The 21,609-nt window shown below is 48.8% G+C and overlaps 1 protein-coding gene across 2 annotated transcripts in view; it reads right to left on the bottom strand.

Annotated features, from left to right (window-relative positions):
• Positions 1–410: 410 nt before the first annotated feature.
• Positions 411–21,609, bottom strand: part of LOC117049162 (XK-related protein 7-like) — a 44,520-nt gene continuing 23,321 nt past the window's right edge. For both annotated transcript variants that reach the window (XM_033153862.1, XM_033153863.1), the window contains exons 3-4: positions 3,525–3,724; positions 411–1,397 (exon numbers count right to left, since the gene is read on the bottom strand). In XM_033153862.1, the coding sequence (XP_033009753.1) occupies positions 436–1,397; positions 3,525–3,648 (1,086 nt within the window). In that variant the 5' untranslated portion in view covers positions 3,649–3,724 and the 3' untranslated portion in view covers positions 411–435. The remainder of the gene's footprint in view (positions 1,398–3,524; positions 3,725–21,609) is intronic.

The raw sequence follows: 21,609 nt of genomic DNA, 5'->3' as shown, positions 1-21,609 counted from the left end.
GGCTGGCATCCCCCCCCCATTCAAAGCAGGAGGAGAAACAGCACACCCCGCCTGAGGGATGGGGTGTGTGTGTGTGTGTGAGAAGCAACCTTATGGCCAGGCAGCGAGCCTGCGGAGGAGAGATAGCACCAATTGGCCTCGATAAAGCTCACCCCTGTCTAAGGAGGAGTTGGGGGACCAGGAGTCGTCAGTGCTGTGTGTGTGTGTGTAAGTTGTGGGAGGTGAGAAAGAAAGACCAAATCAAAATCGTTAACGAGACACTGGGGGTCAAGATGCTGCTTTCTGGGCCTCCGTTGCCTCGCCCTAAAGATGGCGGGGAGAGGACCACAAGGCCAGCTCGCTCTGGCTGCTGAGGAGCCAGGCGTGGCCCTCGGGGTCGGGAAGGGCCCCTGCAGCGTGGCTCCAGGCCCCTGTGGGAGGGGGGGGGACTCCGCTTTACACCGTGGTCTCATACTCCAGCAGCTCCTGTGAAACCCCCACGGTGCGGTACTGCAAGCGCGGAGTAGCCGGCGAGGTGTACTCCAATGCCAGGATGGTCTTTCGGAGGCGCCTGTCGATGAAGTGGGCGTCCCAGGCGGGGTATTTCTTGCGGGGCAAGTCGATGCGGATGACGGGCCCCTCTGTCCGTGGGGCCCGGGCGACGGGGGTGGGGGGCACGCTGGGCCTCACCTGGAAGACCGGCACGCAGCTGTCTCTGTCCCCCGGCACGCCCTCCCTCTCGGCCCCTGTAGTCCTCGGCAAGGAGCGCGGGGGGCTGGTGATGACGTCGGCCGGGGGGCCCGCCCCGCAAGGAACCGCGGTGGGCTCCTCGCCGCACATGCAGCCCCCGCCGCGCGGCCCGAAAATGGTTCCGTTGGGATGCAAGAGGCAGTAGTAGATGAACATGAAGAAGACCCCTAAGGCGAAGCTGGAGGTGACCACGCAGACAACAATTAAGGCGTTGGACTCAGAGACCCCGCCTTGGTCCCTGAACCAGTACCAGAGGCCCGTCATAGCGGCGTTCTCCGACAGGATGATGACGTAGTAGATGGACATGCGGCAGCGGCTGCGGCCTTCCTTGACGTTGAACCAGCAGAAGATGTAGATGATGCCCACCACCATGTTGTAGATGATCTCCTCCCACTTGGACATGCAGAAATCCGTCTCGCCTTGGATGATCCAAAAGGTCATGATGCACCAGTGGGTGACGATGAAGATCCCAAAGTAGAGGTGGAACACAGAGGCGAAGAGGGCGAAGGCGATGGCCCGGGCGGCGATGGTGAAGAGGTGCCAGAGGATTTGCGTCACCGCCCCCTTGTAGGACATGGGCATCTTGTCTTCCCGGGAGTCCCTCAGCACCTTTTGGTAAGAAGCCAGCGTCCAGGCCAGGGACACCAGCGAAGCGGAAGCCGAGAGACCTGCCCAGGCGAAAGAGAGAGAGAGAGAAAGGGAAAGCCGGGAATTAGGGGGAAGAGAAACGGTCTTACTGAGGGATCGCAGGGGGAGAGAGAGAGGGAGGTGGAGGCAGGAGGAGAAAAGGAGTGGATCAGCAGGAAGGCTGGTGTCCAAGAGGAGGACAGGAGACAAAAGTCGTGGAGGGAGGCTGGAGCAATGGAAGGATGAGCAGGAGGATGCTGGTAGTAGCCTGAGTCTGTGTGCATGTGAGAAAGACACACAGGCAGGAAGAATGGAGCCATGGCTGAGGAAATCCCAAGAACATGGAGGGAAGGGAGCCAATCGTGGTGCGATGGTTAGAGTGTTGGACTAGGGTTTGGGGGAGGCTGGGGTTCAGATCCCCACTTGTCGGCCATGAAATTCACTGGGAGTGACCTTGGATGCCAGTCCTTGCTTCCCAGCCTAACCTGCTTCTCAGGGTTGTTGTGAGGATCAAATGGAGAGGGAGAGAATTGTGTGTGCCACCCTGAGCTCCTTTGAGAAAACATGGGATACAGGGAAATCAATAGATAGGAGGGGATTGGGTCACAACTTTGTGGCCGCATCTGTAATGCTGGTCACGGCCACCTCAAGGAAATATACAGTATAGCACACAGAGAGAGAGGAGCTGTAGGAGGGTGGAGCAGTTTGGAAAGAAAAGAGGGCGACACACCCTGTAATTATCAGGAGGCCAGTGCAGTGCAAACACGCTGGCAGGAGATCCTCTTTGTCACCTTCAGCACCATGCCCCTCTCCCTCCCAGTGACGGACCACTGCTGGGAGAAGGAATCTGTTCCTTATGAAACATTTGACCTGCTTAGGGTGAGGGGTGGAGGAGCTGAGAGGCACAGGAGAGATTTGTGGAAGTATGGAGAGACCATTGTGCTCTTGAAAAAAACCCACTGGAGGTGCATTTGCACTGCACCAAACTAAAGAGACTGGTAACTGCTGATGGAGCCAGATTGTTTTCCACGGCTCCAGGGGGTAGAACTCAAACCAATGGATTCAAATGACAAGAAGGAGATTTCGGCTAAACCATCAGGAAGAACTTTCTGAGGGTAAGAGCTGTTTGACAGTGGAACAGTCTCCTTTGGGAGGTTGTAGACTCTCCTTCCTTGGAGGTTTCTAAGCAGAGGTTGGGTGGCCATCTGTCATGGTTGCTTTAGCTGAGATTCCTGCATTGCAGGGGGTTGGACTAGATGGCTCTTGGGGGACCCCTTCCAACCCTACAATACTGGCCCAGCACAGTCATTTTTATTGTGGAAACAGGAAGCATGAGTAGAGGATGCAGGGAAGATGGAGAGAGAAAAGAAAGAAGGTGACAGCCTGAAAATGGAAAGAAAGAGGTAAAATTGCAGGTGTACATCAGGAAGCAACAGCAAGGTGGAGAAAGTGTGCACTACAGGGTAAAGGATTGAGGGACAGGAAGAGATACAACATTTCTGAAAATTTTGAAGGTGTGGAAAATATAACATTTTTTTACCTCTCTCTTACTTTTTTTAAAAAAATACGGAAACGCTTGGGGTGAAATGAAATAATCGCAGCATTGGATTGATTGTTAATAACAACCTGAGGTGCAAATGCTGTTGCATTCACACGTCACCTGCCCAGAACGATAGCTGGATTTGTGCAAAGGGCTCTCTGAAAAAAGAGTGGAATTCTAGCCATGTTTGCTCAGAAATAATCCTCAGCGTGCTCAGTTCCTATGATAGTTAGGGAAAGGCAAAAGTGATGCTGTGGTCCCCATCCACCGAACCCCAGTTACTGAATCAAATCCTCCTCCCATCACTTGGTCGGGAATCCATTGACGGGAGCAACAGACAAATTGCTCACGGAGCGTTTGTTCTGATTTGTTTTTAGGGAGGTCAGATGCGGTTGCATCAAAGCCAGCGTGATCCCACACTTTCCTAGCGCATTTTCCAATTTCCTTATCGCAAAAAAACAACAACCAACAACCCATCTTTTGGAGAAGTGGGCTTGTAGTACAAGGCCTCCAAATCAGCTATGCAGGCATCCCTGTACTTAAATCCCCACCAGTTGGGTGAGGGCTGCTGCACTTAGACGGCTTTGATCTCATCCGTGGAGGGGGCTTCTCATCAGGCTCCACTCACCCTGCAAAGGATCAATCCTGTTCTGCTGCACCATGATGCTGAGCTGCAGCACCAGCTGCGGGGCGCTCTTGAGGAAGGTCTCCAGGAGCCGCAGCATGCTGATGTCGGCGCTTTCGAACATCATCCTCCAGTAGAAGTGCCGCCGGCGGTTTTCCGACTGCCAGCGGCTCTGGAGACCCAGGTACAGGGTCCGCAGGTACCTGCACAGAAGAGAGAAGGTGCATGCGGAAGACAGCAGGTGAAGACTGGAGAAATGCAAGCGGGGGGGGGGGGGACAACCAAACTGCGAATTATTGCAATGGGATCAGGAGTCTTATTTCTTGCACCTCTAGAGGGCAATGTCCAGGGCCACAGAGCGCCACCACTGCAGCTGGCTGGAAAGTGTAGTGCGGTTTCCATCCCAGCAAGGATCAGGTGATCGCACTAAGCCAATGTGGTTGCATTTGGCCTTGTATAACTGCTGGCTCCTGCTTGGTTGCTTAGTTTGGAGCCCTCCTTGAAAGTCTGCTGCAAGTGCGGGGGGGGGCCCCTGTAACACTCATATGTCATTGGACTCCAGCTCCCATCAGTCCCTGCAATCAACATGGGACAATGGTCAGGGAAGATTGACATTGTAGTCCAGCAGGGACGGGAGGGTCTCAGGTTCCTCACCTGTGCTCTACCAGGCTGTCTGAAAACCTGCAGCTTGGCTTATAGAATCATAGAGTTGGAAGAGACCCCAAGGGCCATCCAGTCCAACCCCCTGCCAAGCAGGAAACACCATCAAAGCGTTCCTGACAGATGGCTGTCAAGCCTCCGCTTAAAGACCTCCAAAGAAGGAGACTCCACCACACTCCTTGGCAGCAAATTCCACTGTTGAACAGCTCTTACTGTCAGGAAGTTCTTCCTAATGTTTAGGTGGAATCTTCTTTCTTGTAGTTTGAATCCATTGCTCCGTGTCCGCTTCTCTGGAGCAGCAGAAAACAACCTTTCTCCCTCCTCTATATGACATCCTTTGATATATTTGAACATGGCTATCATATCACCCCTTAACCTTCTCTTCTCCACCCGTTTCTAAGTGGGCGGGTCACACCTGGTTTAAATAGATAAGTAAATGCACATCCTGCCATTCCATGGTCACACAAAGCTAGCAACAATTTATACTCGGAAAAATTATTGCACAGTTGTTCACACAGCACCACTATGCAAATCCCATAAGCAAGTAGACCGGGTCCCTGCCCTAGGAGTTTACTAAAGAGCAAGGAAGGGAAGAGGGTTGGGAAGTGCCCAGGGAACAAAGGGTTAATGTGAGTCAATGCCTTCTCAGATACTGAAGCTGCACCCTGGTTGAGTTGGGTGATTGGGCGGGCTCTGTGGGGAGAGAGAAGCGGCACCACAGAGGGAGGGCACTTGGAGGAAGCTGCCTTAGGACGAGACAGAACACTGATTTGTCTAGCTCTGAAAATCAGTGTCTGCTGGCACTGACTCGAACTCCCTGTGGGAGGATGTGCAGACTAAATCATAAAGGCATGATTGCTAGACAATCGGAAACCGGGACAAAGGTAGCCTGCTGTTTCAGAACCTGCATGGAGGGGACTCTAGGACAACATACTTCCAAACCTCGTGGTGGGAAAAATATAATGGGTTAATCCCTACCTGCCACTCTGTAATAAGCAGAAATCTGCCCTTATTCCCTTATGGGGTACACAAGACAAGAGCCCTCGTAGAGTCCTTTGCAGGTTCTCCATCGGTAGGAGTAAAAAACAGAGGCCAACCAGAGAATAATTAGAAGCAAAGCAGCTAGTAAGCTTGATCTTTATTGTTCTGTTGCAACAGGGTACCTTCCTCACACACAGGTGAGCAGGGAAGGACCTCAAACAAAGGGCTGCCTGTTCTTAAAGAGACATTTCCAAAAAAAAAAATCCCCCTCAGAGTCCAGCCCCACCCCCCAAAAGCATCATCCATACATCACAGAAGGGGTGTAACCCAAGACCCCCCCCCATACATCAGACCTACATCACAAATTGGGAGGATCAGAGGAGGTGATCTGAGAACTCTCACACCTGTGCCATCTCTCCTTGACCCTTCCCAGACACACATTTCTGCAAAACAAAAGGTTTCCTGCCCTGGGAAATGGCCCTTCACCTGGCACTCAGGCAGAGGGCTGCTCACCTCCTCCCTCCTTGCAGAGAAAACATTTGGTCAGCTGGGAGTCCAAAAATGGTGTCAGGCCTGCTGCTTCAGACATGTGGCCTTGTTTGCTTGGTACATTAATAAAAATCATTATATATAAATAAAAAACCTTAATATTCTTACAACAATTGCGATGGGTGAAGACGGTATCTTTGTTCTCCTCCAGAGAGCAATTTCCATTTTGAACTGGACTATGGATATTTGTAACCCTTTAGGATTATTGACTGCCTGATTTTCATCACTGTATATGTATATGCATCCTAGCAAGACTTTTGATGTGAGTAAACCTTGTGGGGTTTTGGGGTGGGGGGGTGGGGGTGGTGAAAGAACTTTGACTCCTAGGAGTTTGCTCCTATGATTTCCAGTGACGTCTCACGAGCTCACCTCCAAATTTTACAAGATCTCACCCCAAACTGCCACCACTTCCCACTGCCGCAGCACAACCTAGATAAAGGATGAAACAAAATAGAAAATTCTTTCCAGTAGCACCTTAGAGACCAACTGATAAAGGATGCTTCAGCAGGGGTGACAAGGGGGTGGCAGAAGGACAGGGAGACAATTTCCATTTCTCCTTAAGAAAATCAACAAGCAGGAGTGTTGTTTTTTTCCACCATCTACCGGGAAAAGTACCACACTTTTAGAACTATAGAATCACAGACATGTAGCGTTGGGAATGCAATGCAGAAATCGTGACTAAAGGTTCCTCCAGCCTCTGTTTACAAACTTCCCGTGAAGGAGAGTCCGCCATCTTTAAAAGCACAAGAGCCATGCCAGGCTGTGGGGGAAGAGGCAGCTCCGATAACTTGTTACCAACAGAGCAGGCTTGTGTCTGTTGGTCATCCTGCACTTCCTTTGCACTGCTGTCTCCTGTCCTCTAGGGGGCACTCATACCTGTTGCAGGGAGATCCTCCCTCAGGCCAGCTGTAGGCGGAAAATTAGTTACAGGTAGGTAGCCGTGTTGGTCTGCCATAGTCAAAACAAAATAAAAAATAAAAAAATCCTTCCAGTAGCACCTTAGAGACCAGTTTGTTCTTGGTATGAGCTTTCGTGTGCATGCACACTTCTTCAGATACACTGAAATAGAAGTCACGAGACCATTATATATAGTGAGAGAGTGAGGAGGGGTATTACTCAGAAGGGGGGTGGGAATGGGGGATTGGCTGATGGGTGTGGAAAACCTGTTGATGACTGTTAACGACTGCAATTAGTCCTAAAGGAAAAAGCAAGGGGTGAGATGGCTAAAGATAGCTTTAAAGACCAACTGAGTTTGTTCCTGGTATGAGCTTTCGTGTGCATGCACACTTCTTCAGATACACTGAAACAGAAGTCACCAGATCCTTAAATATAGTGAGGGAGTGGGGAGGGGTATTGTTTGTTTCGATTTTGTTTTGACTATGGCAGACCAACACGGCTACCCACCTGTAACTAAAGATAGCTTTGTCATGTATAATGGAATAAGAATCCAATGTCTTTGTTCAGACCAGATCTCTCCGTGGTTTTGAGTTTGGTAATGAGTTGCAATTCAGCAACTTCTCTTTCCAGTCTATTTCTGAAATTTCTTTGTATTAAGACAGCTACTTTGAAATCTTGTATAGAATGTCCTGGGAGATTGAAGTGTTCTCCTACTGGTTTCTCTGTCTTGTGATTCCTGATATCAGATTTATGTCCATTTATCCTTTGGCATAGGGTTTGGCCTGTTTGTCCAATATAGAGAGCTGAAGGGCACTGTTGGCATTTGATTGCATATACAATGTTAGAAGACGAGCAATTAAATAGTCCTGAGATGGTATGTTTGATGTTGTTGGGGCCAGTAATGGTGTTGTCCGGGTTTATGTGGCAGCAAAGTTGGCATCTGGGTATATTGCAGGCTCTGGTATCAGTGTCCATGTTGAGTGTATTATTGTGGGTGAGGAGTTGTTTAAGATTGGGTGGCTGTCTGGGGGCGACGAAAGGTTAAAGGCGGAAAATTAGTTTGCGTGGAGAGGGAAGGACTTTTGTAGAACATTCGTCTGTCTCCCTCTAGGTCTGCCAGCTCCAGAACAAACCTTCACCCGACTTCTAGTGAAACGCCCATCAAATGGGTGCTGTGATGGGGAGCTGAAGAGATTTTATAGACAACGGGTGCAGCTCATTGCACTGATCAAATGTGCCAGAGAAGGAGGCAGGAACAGCTGGTCTCCCAGAGCCACATGGAGCTGTAGCACTGTACTCCTCGCAGGGCCGGATGACGAAAGGATCCTTGGCTCCTTCTGCGGAGGACTGTGTCGACCATCTGCCCGTCAATCTGCACTTCGTGTAGGTGTTGGGGGGACAGGACGTAGTTCTGCTGCTACCCAAAAAAAGGTTTTTCTTTTAGGTGTTTATTGCGAATACTGACACACTCGTCCCTGCTTCCACCGTACCTCTGCTGCCATGTTTCCCCTGAACCAGAAAAGGTTCCCAAGTGCAAATATTCTGTCGTCGTCGTCATCCCCCCAGTGCTAAAGATTCCAGGCCAGTTCAGCTGCATGCTCTCTGCGAGTGACATATTGCTCCACCTGCATGTCACAAGTCACTTTTTGGGGCGCCGTGACAGCTGATGGGGCAAACACCATTTCATGTATGTACGGCTTAGGCCAGGCTATTTTAAATGCCAGCATTCTCTCACAAAAAAAGAAAAAAGAGAAGTGAAATTTATACCTGATCCTGGAGCCCAGTGCAGTGCAGGGAGAGAGGGAGAGATCTGAAGGACCGTATTATCCCAAACCTCCCATACAAACCTGCCTGGGCTGTAAGGTCTTTGGGGGAGCATTGTGATGCAGCAGGAAAAAAAAACCAATGCTATTCTAGGCTGCATCCACAGAAGTGGGCATCACGTTTTAGAAAGGATGTTGACAAGCTGGAACATGTGCAGAGAAGGGCAACCAAGATGATGAAGGGCCTGGAAAACCAAGCTTTATGAGGAGGAATGGTTGAGGGGTTGAATATGTTTAGCCTAGAAGAAGAGGAGACAGAGGAGATATGATAGCCATCTTCAACTATCAAAAGGACTGTCACGTGGAGGATGGAGCAAGCTTGTTGACCCAAATCAACAGTGTCAAGTGACAAGAAAGGAGATTCCGACTAAACACCAGGAAGAACTTTCTGACAGAGCGGACTGTAATTCACAAAGGCTCATCCCACAATACGTTTTTAAGGTGCCACTAGAATACTCTCTCTCTCTCTCTCTCTCTCTCTCTCTCTCTCTCTCTCTCTCTCTCTCTCTCCAAGAAATTAATCGGAATTCTATGCTAGGAAAAGAGGAAGGACTGGGGTGGAGGAGAGTGTGGGGTGGGCAGATTTTCTAAATTGTCGTGATGGACACACAATGGAACATTTCAGACTGTGGGGGGGACGACACACAAACAAAAGCCGTCAGAAAACTGTAATTAAAAATCAGTGTGAGTTTTGCTCTTGACTTCAGCGAAGCGTAGATTGCAGCACATATGAAGGGGGAGGGGGGCATTTTCAAACAGGTTGAACTTTCTATTTACGCTCCAGCAAGGAACTATTTTCGTCCTGTGAATATTAAACCATGTTTTGATTGAGCTAAGGTACATTTCCAAATGAGAGCACTGGGGGAGATTTTGTTCCAGGGCATGTTTGGAACGGATTCAAGTCCGCCCCCCCCCCAATAGCCTCTTCCTCTTAACAGTTTTTCTGTCGGGGGGGGGGAGCTGACTGCTCCATGTTGCTTCTCTAGTTTAGCAGGACCCCTGACCCCCCCAATTCTTGCCATAAAACACCAAGGCTGTACATGAACTAAGAACATAAGAAGGGCCTGCTGGATGAGGCCAATTGCTCATCTAGTCCAGCATCCTGTCCTCACAGTGGCCAACCAGATGCCTGTTGGAAACCTGCAAGCAGGATCCGAGCACAAGAGCAACTCTCCCCTCTTGTGGTTTCCATCAACTAGCCTTCAAAAGCATCACTGCCTCCAACCATAGGTGCCAACTCCCTGGGGCACAAGCACCCACAACATTCCCCATGAAGGGGCCAGGCACCCACAAATACTTGGTGCCAGGGCCACGCACACTGCATGGCACCCATGGACCTGGGTACCCTGGCTTGAGAGCAGTACATGTGAAAAGGATCTAGGAGTCTTGGTAGACCACAAACTTGACATGAGTCAACAGTGTGATGCAGCAGCTAAAAAAGCCAATGCAATTCTGGGCTGCATCAATAGGAGTATAGCATCTAGATCAAGGGAAGTAATAGTACCACTGTATTCCGCTCTGGTCAGACCTCACCTGGAATACTGTGTCCAGTTCTGGGCACCCCAGTTCAAGAAGGATACTGACAAGCTGGAACGTGTCCAGAGGAGGACAACCAAAATGGTCAAAGGCCTGGAAACGATGCCTTATGAGGAACGGCTTAGGGAGCTGGGTATGTTTAGCCTGGAGAAGAGAAGGTTAAGGGGTGATATGATAGCCATGTTCAAATATATAAAAGGATGTCATATAGAGGAGGGTGAAAGGTTGTTTTCTGCTGCTCCAGAGAAGCGGACACGGGGCAATGGATTCAAACTACAAGAAAGAAGATTCCACCTAAACATTAGGAAGAACTTCTTGACAGTAAGAGCTGTTGGACAGTGGGATTTGCTGCCAAGGAGTGTGGTGGAGTCTCCTTCTTTGGAGGTCTTTAAGCGGAGGCTTGACAGCGATCTGTCAGGAATGCTTTGATGGTGTTTCCTGCTTGGCAGGGGGTTGGACTGGATGGTTCTTGTGGTCTCTTCCAACTCTAGGATTCTATGATTCTACCCACAGTCGCCGGGCCAAGTTGGCACTCCTGCCTCCAACTGTGATGGCAGAGCACAGACATCCTGGCTAGCCCTCTCCTCCTCCATGAATTGGTATAACCCTCTTTCAAAGCCATCCAAGTTGGTGACCATCCCTGCCTCCTGCGGAAGAGAGTTCCATAGTTTAACAATGCGCTGCGTGAAGAAGGACTTTATTCCGTTCCTCTCCAGTCTGTCCTCTCATAGCTATGCAACAGAGACTTTTTAAAGCTTAACCCAAGGTCACTCAACCCAATGGGGTGTTGTGGCCCTCAGAGTACTCATTTCCTCTCTGCGGGGTAATCCCAGCTAGTATTTCCATTCTAGCTCTGCATTCTGGACAGCCGAGGAGCTCCTGGCAAACAGCAACTCTTGAATTATTCAGTTGACACTAAACTTGTCTGGCTACGGAAAGGAGAGGTGTGCATGAGCAAGGACTATGTGTAAGGGTGTCATCAGGACCGGTGCTGGGGTTTCTTGCGCCCTAGGCGAGACCACCTTCTGGCGCCCCCCACCGCCCGCCCCCCGCCAAAGCCTGCTTTGGCGGGAGGTGGGGGTGGTGGAGAGGCAAGCAGCAGTTTCTCCGCTGTAGCGCAGAAGCTGCTGCTCGCCCATCCTGCCCCCCGCCAAAGCCTGCTTTAGCGGGAGCCGGGGGTGGTGTAGGGGGCAAGCAGCACCTCTCCGCTACAGCGGACAAGCTGCTGCTATCCCCCCCCCGCCCAAGCCTGGCCAGCACCCCCTCCATTTTGGCGCCCTAGGCAATTGCCTAGTTCGCCTTAATGGACGCGCCGGCCCTGGGTGTCATTAAAAGAGGGCTGGGCGCCATCGCTTAGTTGTAGACAATGAGTCTTGCAAGCAAAAGGCCCCAGGTTCAATCGTTGATGACGCCTCCAGGTAGGGCTGAAAGAGACTCCTGCCAGAAATCCTGGATTGCCACTGCCGGTCAGGGTAGACAATACTGAGTGAGATGCAGGGTTCAAATGATGAAGCTCACTGGGTGACCGTGGTCCAGTTACCATCTCTCAGCCTGTCCTACCTCACAGGGTTGTTGTGAGGATGAGATGGGGAGGAGGAGAATGACCACCTTGAAATCCTTGGAAGATAAATGTGATAGATAAATGCAACCAACCAACCAACCAACCAAACAAACAAACAAGATAGCTTCCTTGGAATCGATGCCCTGGGTCTTTCGGGTCTAGCCCAAATCCTGTTGTCAGTGGTGAGACAGTGGTGAGAGCCAGTGTGGTGTAGTGGTTAAGAGCGGTAGACTCGTAATCTGGTGAACCGGGTTCGCGTCTCCCCTCTTCCACATGCAGCTGCTGGTTGACCTTGGGCTAGTCACACTTCTCTGAAGTCTCTCAGCCCCACTCACCTCACAGAGTGTTTGTTGTGGGGGAGGAAGGGAGAGGAGAATGTGAGCCGCTTTGAGACTCCTTCGGGTAGTGATAAAGCGGGATTATCTAATCCAATCTCTTCTTCTTGTTGTTCGTCTTCGTGTTCGTCTTCTTGTTCTTCTTGTGCTTCTTCTTCTTCTCTCCTTTGCAAAGGCAAGTGCGCCGCTGAGCTGTCGCTGCTGTGTGCTCTGCAGTGCTAAAACCACAAGTGCATGGGAAAAGCAATGGGGGGGGGGGGCTGGCTTGCCCTCTGGTTTAAGTTACTTTTATTATCAAAGAAGAAAGGCCACTACCGGCCGGCCACCTTGTCTCAGAGCAAAATAATAATAAAACAAAACCCCTCCACCACTTGCAGGAAATCTCAGCGAGGACCCTATTTGTTGTGGCTTTGATTTAATTAGGGGGAGGGGTACTGATGCAATATCCACAAACGGGGGAGCAAATGAAGAGAAATTGATTGCGGAGCAGGATCCAGATCGTCCGCGTGGGGAATTAATTGGGAGTAATGGTTAAATAAATTGAACTGATTCTGAGTGATCCGGGAAGCGGTGCAAATGAATCGGAAAAAGTATCTAGTGTGATTTGGAGGGGAAATCGATGTGTTTGCACGCCGTGAATCCTACCGATTCTTTGTAAATTTGCACATATGCATATAAATTTGTATGCCTCTGGCCTGGGAACTTTTAGGTACCCACCGAAGCCACTAGGAACCCAATCCTATGCTTGCACAGACCAGCATCACATAATACATACAAACAGTCTCTCTCTCTCTCTCTCTCCCCCCACACCCACCCAGAAGAAAAGCCTTTGGGATTCGAACACAAGACCACTTTCCCCTCCAGCGGTTTCCAGCAACTGGTATTCAGAAGCATTGGTGCCTCCAACTGTGGACTCAGACAGAGCAAAGCCATCCTGGCTAGGAGCCATCCATAGCCCTCTCTTCCTCCCTCAATTTGTCTCATCCTCTTTTAAAACCATCCAGATTGGTGGCCTTCACTACCTCCTGGGGGAGCGAGTTGCACTTTGTGAAGGGGGGGGGGGAGAGGAGGAGAGGGAAAGAGAGCCTTGTTTCCTGTGCCCCTTCTGTACCGAAAAGGATTCTTGCCTTTGTGACAGGGGAGAGATGATGACTGCGAAAGGAGAAGGATTAAGCAAGAGGTACAGGGGCCATAAAAAGCTCCCCTCTGACCTAGTAAACCTGTCACCCAAACGGATGGCTTTTATATCGGATCCATAAAACGCTCCCGGTCGACTCCATTAGCCACCGAGGGCAAGGAGAAAACCTTATCCCAGCACTTTCGCCCCATACATCAGCTCTAAAGAGGGCCGCAGGAGGGGAGGCAGAAGGCTGAGCTTGTCAGCCCCACTGCTCCAAGACACCAAATGGCCTTCTGCGCAAGAGGGTCCCTAGATGCCCTCCGGCAAGAGTCAGCCGGGGTCATTTTCTCACCTGCCACCATAAGTCAAGGCTCCTTAGTCAGTGTGGTAAGCCTGACTCGCTCAATGGAAGGTTTAAATGGAGTCTGAAACAGCCTTCAGTGGGGCTTGTTGTGGGGGTGGGGAGCACCAGGGGATGGGCAAATAGCACCCCCCAGGGACTGGGAACGTGGTCTGTCTATCACTGGACAAAAGGGGGATCTTTGGAAGCAATCAGATGACCTGACCATCTGTTCGTGACAAGGATCCTATGTCCCGTCCCCCGTCCCCCCAGCTTTTAATGTAACTTAAGAACACCAGAAGACCACAGTGCCTGGAGACAGGCAGGTCATGCATCCATAGCAGTGACCAGAGGAGGGATGACCGCTGGGAATGACCACAGAGAAAAGAAACGCCAAGGTGAATCTGCATCAGCAATTATATGGAACTCGCAGAACTGACCACGAAGCTCCGAGACCACAGGGAGGAGACGGTGCAAGAAGATTGGAAGAAATTTAAGGATTATTTGAAACAACGTGAAAAATTGGACATTTGAAGTGAAATCAGTGAAAATAATAGGTGATAGCTATACAATGTTAGGTTGAAATAGTATATAAGAAGTGAAGATTGAAGGAAATTTAGAAGTTAGTATAAGGTCCATGGGGTCACGAAGAGTCGGACACGACTGAACGACTGAACAACAACATAAGATAGAAATATAAGATGTTAAGATTAATGTGATAAGATTAAGAATAGTGATAGAGATAAGATGAGTTAAGGTTAAGATAAAGAATTATGATGAATGTTTATTAAATTAGTCAAGAAGTTACTAAAGTAAATTAAAACTGTACGAAGAGGGAATGGGGGAAGTCCCTTAAATAAGATTAGAAATGAGGTTATAAGAAGTAGATTGATATGTTTTTGTGTTTTATTTGATTGTTTTTGTGTATGTGCTTTTTGTTGTTTTTTATATTGTTTTTATGTTGTTTGTATGGAAAATCTAATAAAATGCTTATAAAAAAGAAAAGAAAAAAGAATCTGCATCAGCAAAACTGGACGCCTCCATCTGCCCCAGTTGCAACAAAACATGTCTCTCCCCTATTGGTCTCCACAGTCCAGGCACGCCAGCTTGTCACCACGATTGAGGAGGCCGGCGTCATGCAACATGCCACACACATGCCACTCGTGCAAGTTGTGCGGCATGCGCATTTTAAAAACTTTCTTTAAAACGTCGCAAGGGTTTTACTGGTGGCTTTATGCTACTTCCTTATCTTAGTTTTCAATTCACCCATTTGTTTTGAGCATTCGATAAACATTGTATTTATTGCTTGTTATAAGCTGCCTTGTGAGGCTTATACCGTAAAAGGTGGGGTATAAGTACCTTTAAATAAGCAGGCAGATCCTGAGCATGACAAATCCCCTCCACCAGAGATATCCTCGAGGGAAATTAAGTAGCAATTATGCATATAAATTGCTGCGTGTTTATGCAGCAATTTTACACGCATGGAGGGTTGTCGCACACAACAATCTACATGTGGGATTCATCTCACACGCAACTAAAGTTTGGTTTTGGCTGCATTTGGCTGACCAACACATAAGCAGGGAAGCGGGTGGCGCTGTGGGTTAAACCACAGAGCCTAGGGCTTGCCGATCAGAAGGTCGGCAGTTTGAATCCCCGCTTCGGGGTGAGCTCCTGTTGCTCGGTCCCTGCTCCTGCCCACCTAGCAGTTTGAAAGCACGTCAAAGTGCAAGTAGATAAATAGGTACTGCTCCGGCAGGAAGGTAAACAGTGTTTCCGTGCGCTGCTCTGGTTTGCCAGAAGTGGCTTAGTCATGCTGGCCACATGACCTAGAAGCTGTACGCCGGCTCCCTCGGCCAGTAAAGCGAGATGAGCGCCGCAACCCCAGAGTCAGACACAACTGGACTTAATGGTCAGGGGTCCCTTTACCTTTTTATGGCATAAGCACAGATCTGCAGCCCTACCAGAGAGTAAGTGATACTTTCTTCCAAGAAAGCAGGCACAGACTTGAGTTGCAAATTTTAATCTGTAAAGATGCACATCGTAATCTGCATATCCAAAAGAATCAAAGAAACAAGGCGATAAACAAAGAGGCTTAATTTGCGACTAGTTTTTTCTTGTTGTTTTTTGAGTCTGTTACTGTAACAAGAACTAGAGGAGGAAGGCTTGAAGGAAAGCTATCTGCCATTGTTGTACCAATCATCTCCTCCCATACAACTAATTAAATACATTGATTTATATCTCACCCTTCAAATACATTCTCAGGGTGTCCCAGGAACAATGAAAACACTAGTATAGATTAAAAGAACCTTCAAAAAACCTGTAAATATCTCATGGCGACAAAACTGCTTAGATTAAAAGGAGTAACGGACTAAAAGGATCTTCACGTGGCACCCAAGAAGCATCCTGGTAAGGTGTCAGACAGGCCTCTCTGCAGGAGAGCATTTCACCCGCAAGGGTGCCACCACAGAGGAGGCCATGTTCCTAGTATAACAGCTGCTGCTGCTGCTGCTGTTACATTTTTAAATACTGGTTTCCCCCTGTCCTCAGCATGGTGTAGTGACCTGACTTTTTTCTCTGGTTCATGAGAGCGGACGTGTTGCACTGCATTGTGGGAAACAGTCCCCCCTGTAACCTCGAGTCACTTGTGACTCTGGGAACCTAAGAGCTGACACCCTGGCTCCAGAGATAACTGACCCCTCAATAAGGAAGGACACAAAATCCATAATATTCTCCCCCTTTAAGAATGCGTCTTCTTCAAGCAAACTGAGGTGCCTTGGTTCTCCAACGCCTTGGTTCTCAAATGCCAAAAACCCAGAAGTAAGTGTTCTGGTTTTTGAACGTTTTTTTGGAAGCTGAACGTCCAATGTGGCTGTCAGCTTTTGTTTCAGAAGCTGTGCCTTGGTTTTCGAACATTTCGGAAGTCAAATGGACTTCCAGAACAGATTAAGTTTGGCGCTTTTGTTTTCGCTATTTATTTTGAGTTTTTGTTTTTGAGGCTTTTTCAGTTAATTTGTTTTTGTGACCGTGTGGAACCCAGTTCAGCTACTGATTGATTGATTGATTGATTGATTGTGTGGCTGTGGAAATTGATAGAAGCCCCCCCCCTCCAAACAATGACTATCATCAGTGCAGGTAAGAAAAAAAATTATTTTAATTTTTATCATCTACAATACTGTCTTATTTATTTTATAGTACAGTACATTGATTTTTTCTTTAATTTTATGGATCAGTGGTCACATTAGATAATAAAATTCATGTTAAATTGCTGTTTTAGAGGTTTTGTTTTTTTTAAAGTCTGGAACGGATTAATCCATTTTGCATTACTTTCTATGGGAAAGCACGCCCTGGTTTTTGAATGCTTTGGTTTTGGAACGGACTTCCAGAATGGATTAAGTTTGAGAACCAAGGTTCTACTGTACGAGTTTATGATCTATTGATTGACATGGTAAAAAAAAAAAGCCTGTTCTCTCTCACCATCCTCCTATGGATGAGCATATTTTGCACCTTTCACAGGAGACAGAGAGGAGGCACCGGAAGACCCCCCAGATCACCTATATTACCTTTCAAACAAATCCTTTCGAACTCCTCTTGGTCCATTTCCACTCCTATTTTACATTGGATCCTACGAGATCCCGAAGCACATTTAAGGTGGAGTTTCGGAACAGGTACTTTGGCACACTCTACTCCAACAGAGCTCTACCCACTCCACACCACTGTCGAGGATCACAGAACTGTAGCGCTGGAAGGGACCCCAAGGGTCATCCAGTCCAACCCCCTGCAATGCAGGAATCTCTGCTAAAGCACCCATGACAGATGGCCAGCCAACCTCTGCTTAAAAACCTCGAAGGAAGGAGAGTCTACCACCTCTCATGGGAGACCCTTCCACTGTTGAACAGTTCTTACTGTCAGAAGGTTCTTCCTGATGTTTAATCTCCTTTTTCGCTACTTGAAGCCCTTGGTTCAAGTCCTACCTCCAGAGCAGGAGCAAATAACCTTGTTCCCCCTTCTATGTGACAGCCTTTGAGATATTTGAAGATGTTTTGGACCACAATACACACCCGTCAGACTGATGGGAGTGGTAGTCGGAATCATCTGGAGGGCACCAGGTTGGCAAAGGGCGATGGAAGCAGAATCTATGTCAGGAATGCTTAAAAAAAAACTTGTGTTATTGATGGAATTTATATCCCACCTTTTTTCCTCCAACAAGCTCAAGGGGGGCATGTGGTTCTCTTCCCATTTAAGCTGCAAAACAACCCTATGAGGTTGGTTAGGCTGAAGGGCTGTGATTGGCCCTCAAGGTCACACCCAGTGAGTTGGGATTTGAACCCTGATCTCCAAGCTCCTAGTCCAACACTCTAACCATTATACCACACTGCCTTTCACTGTATTGCTAGGTCATTTTCTCTTTCTCTTTCCTACTTTCCATTGTGACATCCGATAGAAAAATGGTCCACAGCGGACATTCTTGCATGACATCTCACCCAACTGATATATCTCAGCAACAGAAGAGCCCCTCAGCATCTGGGGAACGTGGAGTGGAAAGGGGAGGCAGCAAAAGGCAGAGAGGAGGGGAAGCCTCCCCCCTAGAGTCAGGGCACGGAAAAGGACCGGCAAGGCAGGTTCAAAACCGCCGCCGCGTCAAGAGCAGCCGAGGCAGCCTGGAAGCCCTGCTCTTGAGCTGTCAGCCGGACGGCTGCATTACCAAGGACACTGACATGTGACAGACACTGTTAATCCCAGCCTTCAAATATTCAGAGAAAAAAGGGGGGGAGAGATGGAGGATTTAATGGGCTTTGGACAGTTTCCCGGGCATTCAAATATGTCCAGAACGCTGCAGCGGCGCAATGCTCTAGGAAGCAGCTGGACGAGAGGCGCCAAGGGCATGCCCGTCGCCACCATGGAAGATGCCAAACTCAACAGCTGCTTTTCAAGGCGCAGGTTACGTTGGGGGAGCAACAGAGGTAATGACTTGGGGAGGGGGCAGCCTCCCTCCATCCCAGGCGGGTGTTCTGGTCTGCAAGGGGGTCACCTGGAGCCGGGGGCCGGCACGGTGATCCGCCCAAGGGAGCGAATGGCGTCCAGGGGGGCGATGCATGATCAGCCCGGGGGGGGGGAGGTTATCACCCCCCTCAGGGATTACACTTGGGGTGGATCGTCCCCCGCCCCCCTTCCTATGCCCCTGAGTCCACCACCTCTAGAAGGAGTCCGTTCCACTGTCAAACAGCTCTTGCCGTCAGAAAATTCTTCCTGGTGTTTAGTCGGAATCTCCTTTCTTGTAACTTGAAGCCATTGGTTTTGGTCCTCTCCTTCAGATCAGCAGAAAAAACAAGTTTGCTGCATATTCCACGTGACAACCCTTTAGAAATTCGAAGATGGCTATCATTATCTCCTCCCAGCCTCCTCTTCTCCAGGCTAAACATCCCCAACTCCCTCAACTGTTCCTCATCAGGCTTGGTTTCCAGACCCTTGATCCATCTTGGTCGCCCTCCTCTGCACACCTTCCAGCTTGTCAATATCCTTCTTAAATTGTGCTTCCCGGAACTGGACACAGGCCTCCAGGTGGGGTCTGACTGCTTGCTGCTTAATTGGAACAAGTGTCAATCCATAGAAAGCCAAAAGGAAAATTTGTCTGCCTTCTGAACCAGTCCTAAAATAGCTCCTGAACAGGATTTGCTTTCCCAGGAACTGTGTTGTGGATGGTCCACTCAAACCTCTTTTCTTCCTTTGCTTACCTACCCCTGCATAATAATTTTTCCAGTTGACTCTCCAGCTCCAAGCAGTGCACATCCGGTTTTCTCTGTGTGCTTATTTTGCTTTCCTTTGTTTGGCACTCGTATAAAAATTACAATTCAACGATATACCGGTATGAGCTAAATGTGTATGTGTGTGTGTGTGTGTCCCACTCATTTGTTTTGATTGGTTGTGATGGCTCCAATCACAGCTTTATTTTCTGCCTTTAATAATACGCATTGGAAAGGTCCCAGCTCCTTTTGTATATATGTCAAACGATTGTCTGTTCATCCAGTTTTCTGATTATCCGGTTTTCTGATTCTCTGGCTCCCTGTCCTGAGTGGGCAATACTGAAGGTGGAGACAGCATGAAAAGTGCTGTCCTATTGATTATAGGAGGAACGAACAGGAAAACATGGCCTGGAAAACCCAGACCCGGAACAAATTGAAAAAAAAGAGGCATGGCCTTAAGGGAAACTATGACACTGGGCTCTGATCTGCAGAGCCGTATAATGGCATGTGCTAACTGCAGGCGCAGGTGGCGCTGTGGGTTAAACCACAGAGCCTAGGGCTTGCCGATCAGAAGGTCAGCGGTTCGAATCCTTGCGACAGGTGAGCTCCTGTTGCTCGGTCCCAGCTCCTGCCAACCTAGCAGTTCGAAAGCACGTCAAAGTGCAAGTAGATAAATAGGTACTGCTCCGGCGGGAAGGTAAACGACATTTCCGTGCATTGCTCTGGTTCGCCAGAAGCGGCTTAGTCATGCTGGCCACATGACCTGGAAGCTGCACGCCTGCTCCCTTGGCCAATAAAGCAAGATGAGCGCCGCAACCCCAGAGTCGTCCGCGACTGGACCTAACTGCAGAGTATTCTGTGCAAACTCTGCCAATCATTTCTCCCCTCCCTCTCCCTCTCCAGCTCTTTCTCACACACGACTCCAGCCTTTTCTTCCGGCTTCGGAATGGCTTTTAGCAAGAGATTTGTGCAGCAAGTGAAAGGTGGTTTCTCCCCAAGCACAAAAGCGACGCCTTGCAAGCGGCCCATAATAACCCCTTTGACTTCTCCCTCCCCGCTATAATAAGCCAACTTTCAGTCACCCCCCCTCTCTTTTCCTGAGATGGTTTCAAGTCTCTCCTGCTGCGAGTCACGAAAGGGCCGAGCAAGTGTTGACAAGTGAACAGGGCACGTCTTGTCAGCAAATAATGTGATTTTAATAGTCACATTTCCAGCGTCATTATGTCCCAATTACTGCCATGTGGTGGTCTGGAAACCCAGTGGCCGGCTTCTCTGGCTTCAGCAGCTAGGTTGTAGGGGGTGGGGGAACCAACTCTTAAGATTTAATACAGAGTTTGGCTCAAGCTGCTAAATTTAGCAGCTGCCGTAACCTGCAGCTTAGTGTGACCTTTCAATGCCCAAGCTATGCCCTGCAGCATGTGAAATATTAATAAAGTGCCTGGAATCATGCACAGAGCACATCTTCCTAACCAACAGGCAGCCTCTCCTATCTAGGGCACTTCCAGACTGTTGTGATTTTCGGGTACTTTTCTTACTTTTTTTTTTTAAAGGAAAATCTGAAAGTTGTCCAGCTTTTTTTTTTTATTGATCCAGGACAAAATGCTTCCTTCCGGAAAATCCCCCCTGGACGTCTATTCCGCCTCTGAAATCCCAGTAATGTACAGGGGAAATCTGAACGTATGGCAGCCCTAGATTTGGTCACTTGGAGACAGGAGTTGTTGGTTCAAAAATCTGGAGGGCATCAGGTTGGAGAATGCTGTCCTAAAATTATGTGTCCGTGTGTTTCATTTACTCCACGCGGGTGGCGGGTGATCGACTCGCAATAAATGTTGCTGAGTCAGCTCATGAGTCATGGCTATTCAGCAAGGACAACAATGTCTCCTATGAGATGAAACATTCTTAAGAGTGGACTTTTTTAAATTTTAAAAAAAGGGAAATGGTCCCTTTGTCAACACAGCTGCTTTCAGAAGCCAGCGCAAGTTAGGTTCTTGCAGATTAAGTGGACCCAGTGATACAGCTGGGGGTGGAAAGAGTCTTAAAGAAGAAGAAGAAGAGTTTGGATTTGATATCCCGCTTTATCACTACCCGAAGGAGTCTCAAAGTGGCTAACATTCTCCTTTCCCTTCCTCCCCCACAACAAACACTCTGTGGGGTGAGTGGGGCTGAGAGACTTCAGAGAAGAGTGACTAGCCCAAGGTCACCCAGAAGCTGCATGTGGAGGAGCGGAGACGCGAACCCGGTTCACCAGATTATGAGTCTACCACTCTTAACCACTACACCACACTGGCTCTCCTTAAAAATGGGATAGGTTTGCATGGTGCAGAATAGGGATGCAGACACAGCACCCGAGACCACACTTTCCAGGCAGAAGGTCCCAGGTTCAATTCCTGCTATGTATTTATGTTTTATGACATTTTTATCCCATATTTCCTCCAGGAAGCTGTATGGATAATGCGGAAGAATTTCGAGGAGATAGTGTGATCTGACATGGTCAGCTCCTTCCTGCCTCTGGTTATCTACCTAACTCTTCCTGGATCTATGTTTT

The sequence above is a fragment of the Lacerta agilis genome, chromosome 6 (assembly GCF_009819535.1).
Source record: "Lacerta agilis isolate rLacAgi1 chromosome 6, rLacAgi1.pri, whole genome shotgun sequence".
NCBI classification, from domain to species: domain Eukaryota; kingdom Metazoa; phylum Chordata; class Lepidosauria; order Squamata; family Lacertidae; genus Lacerta; species Lacerta agilis.
This window is presented reverse-complemented; position numbering and strand designations above follow the sequence as displayed.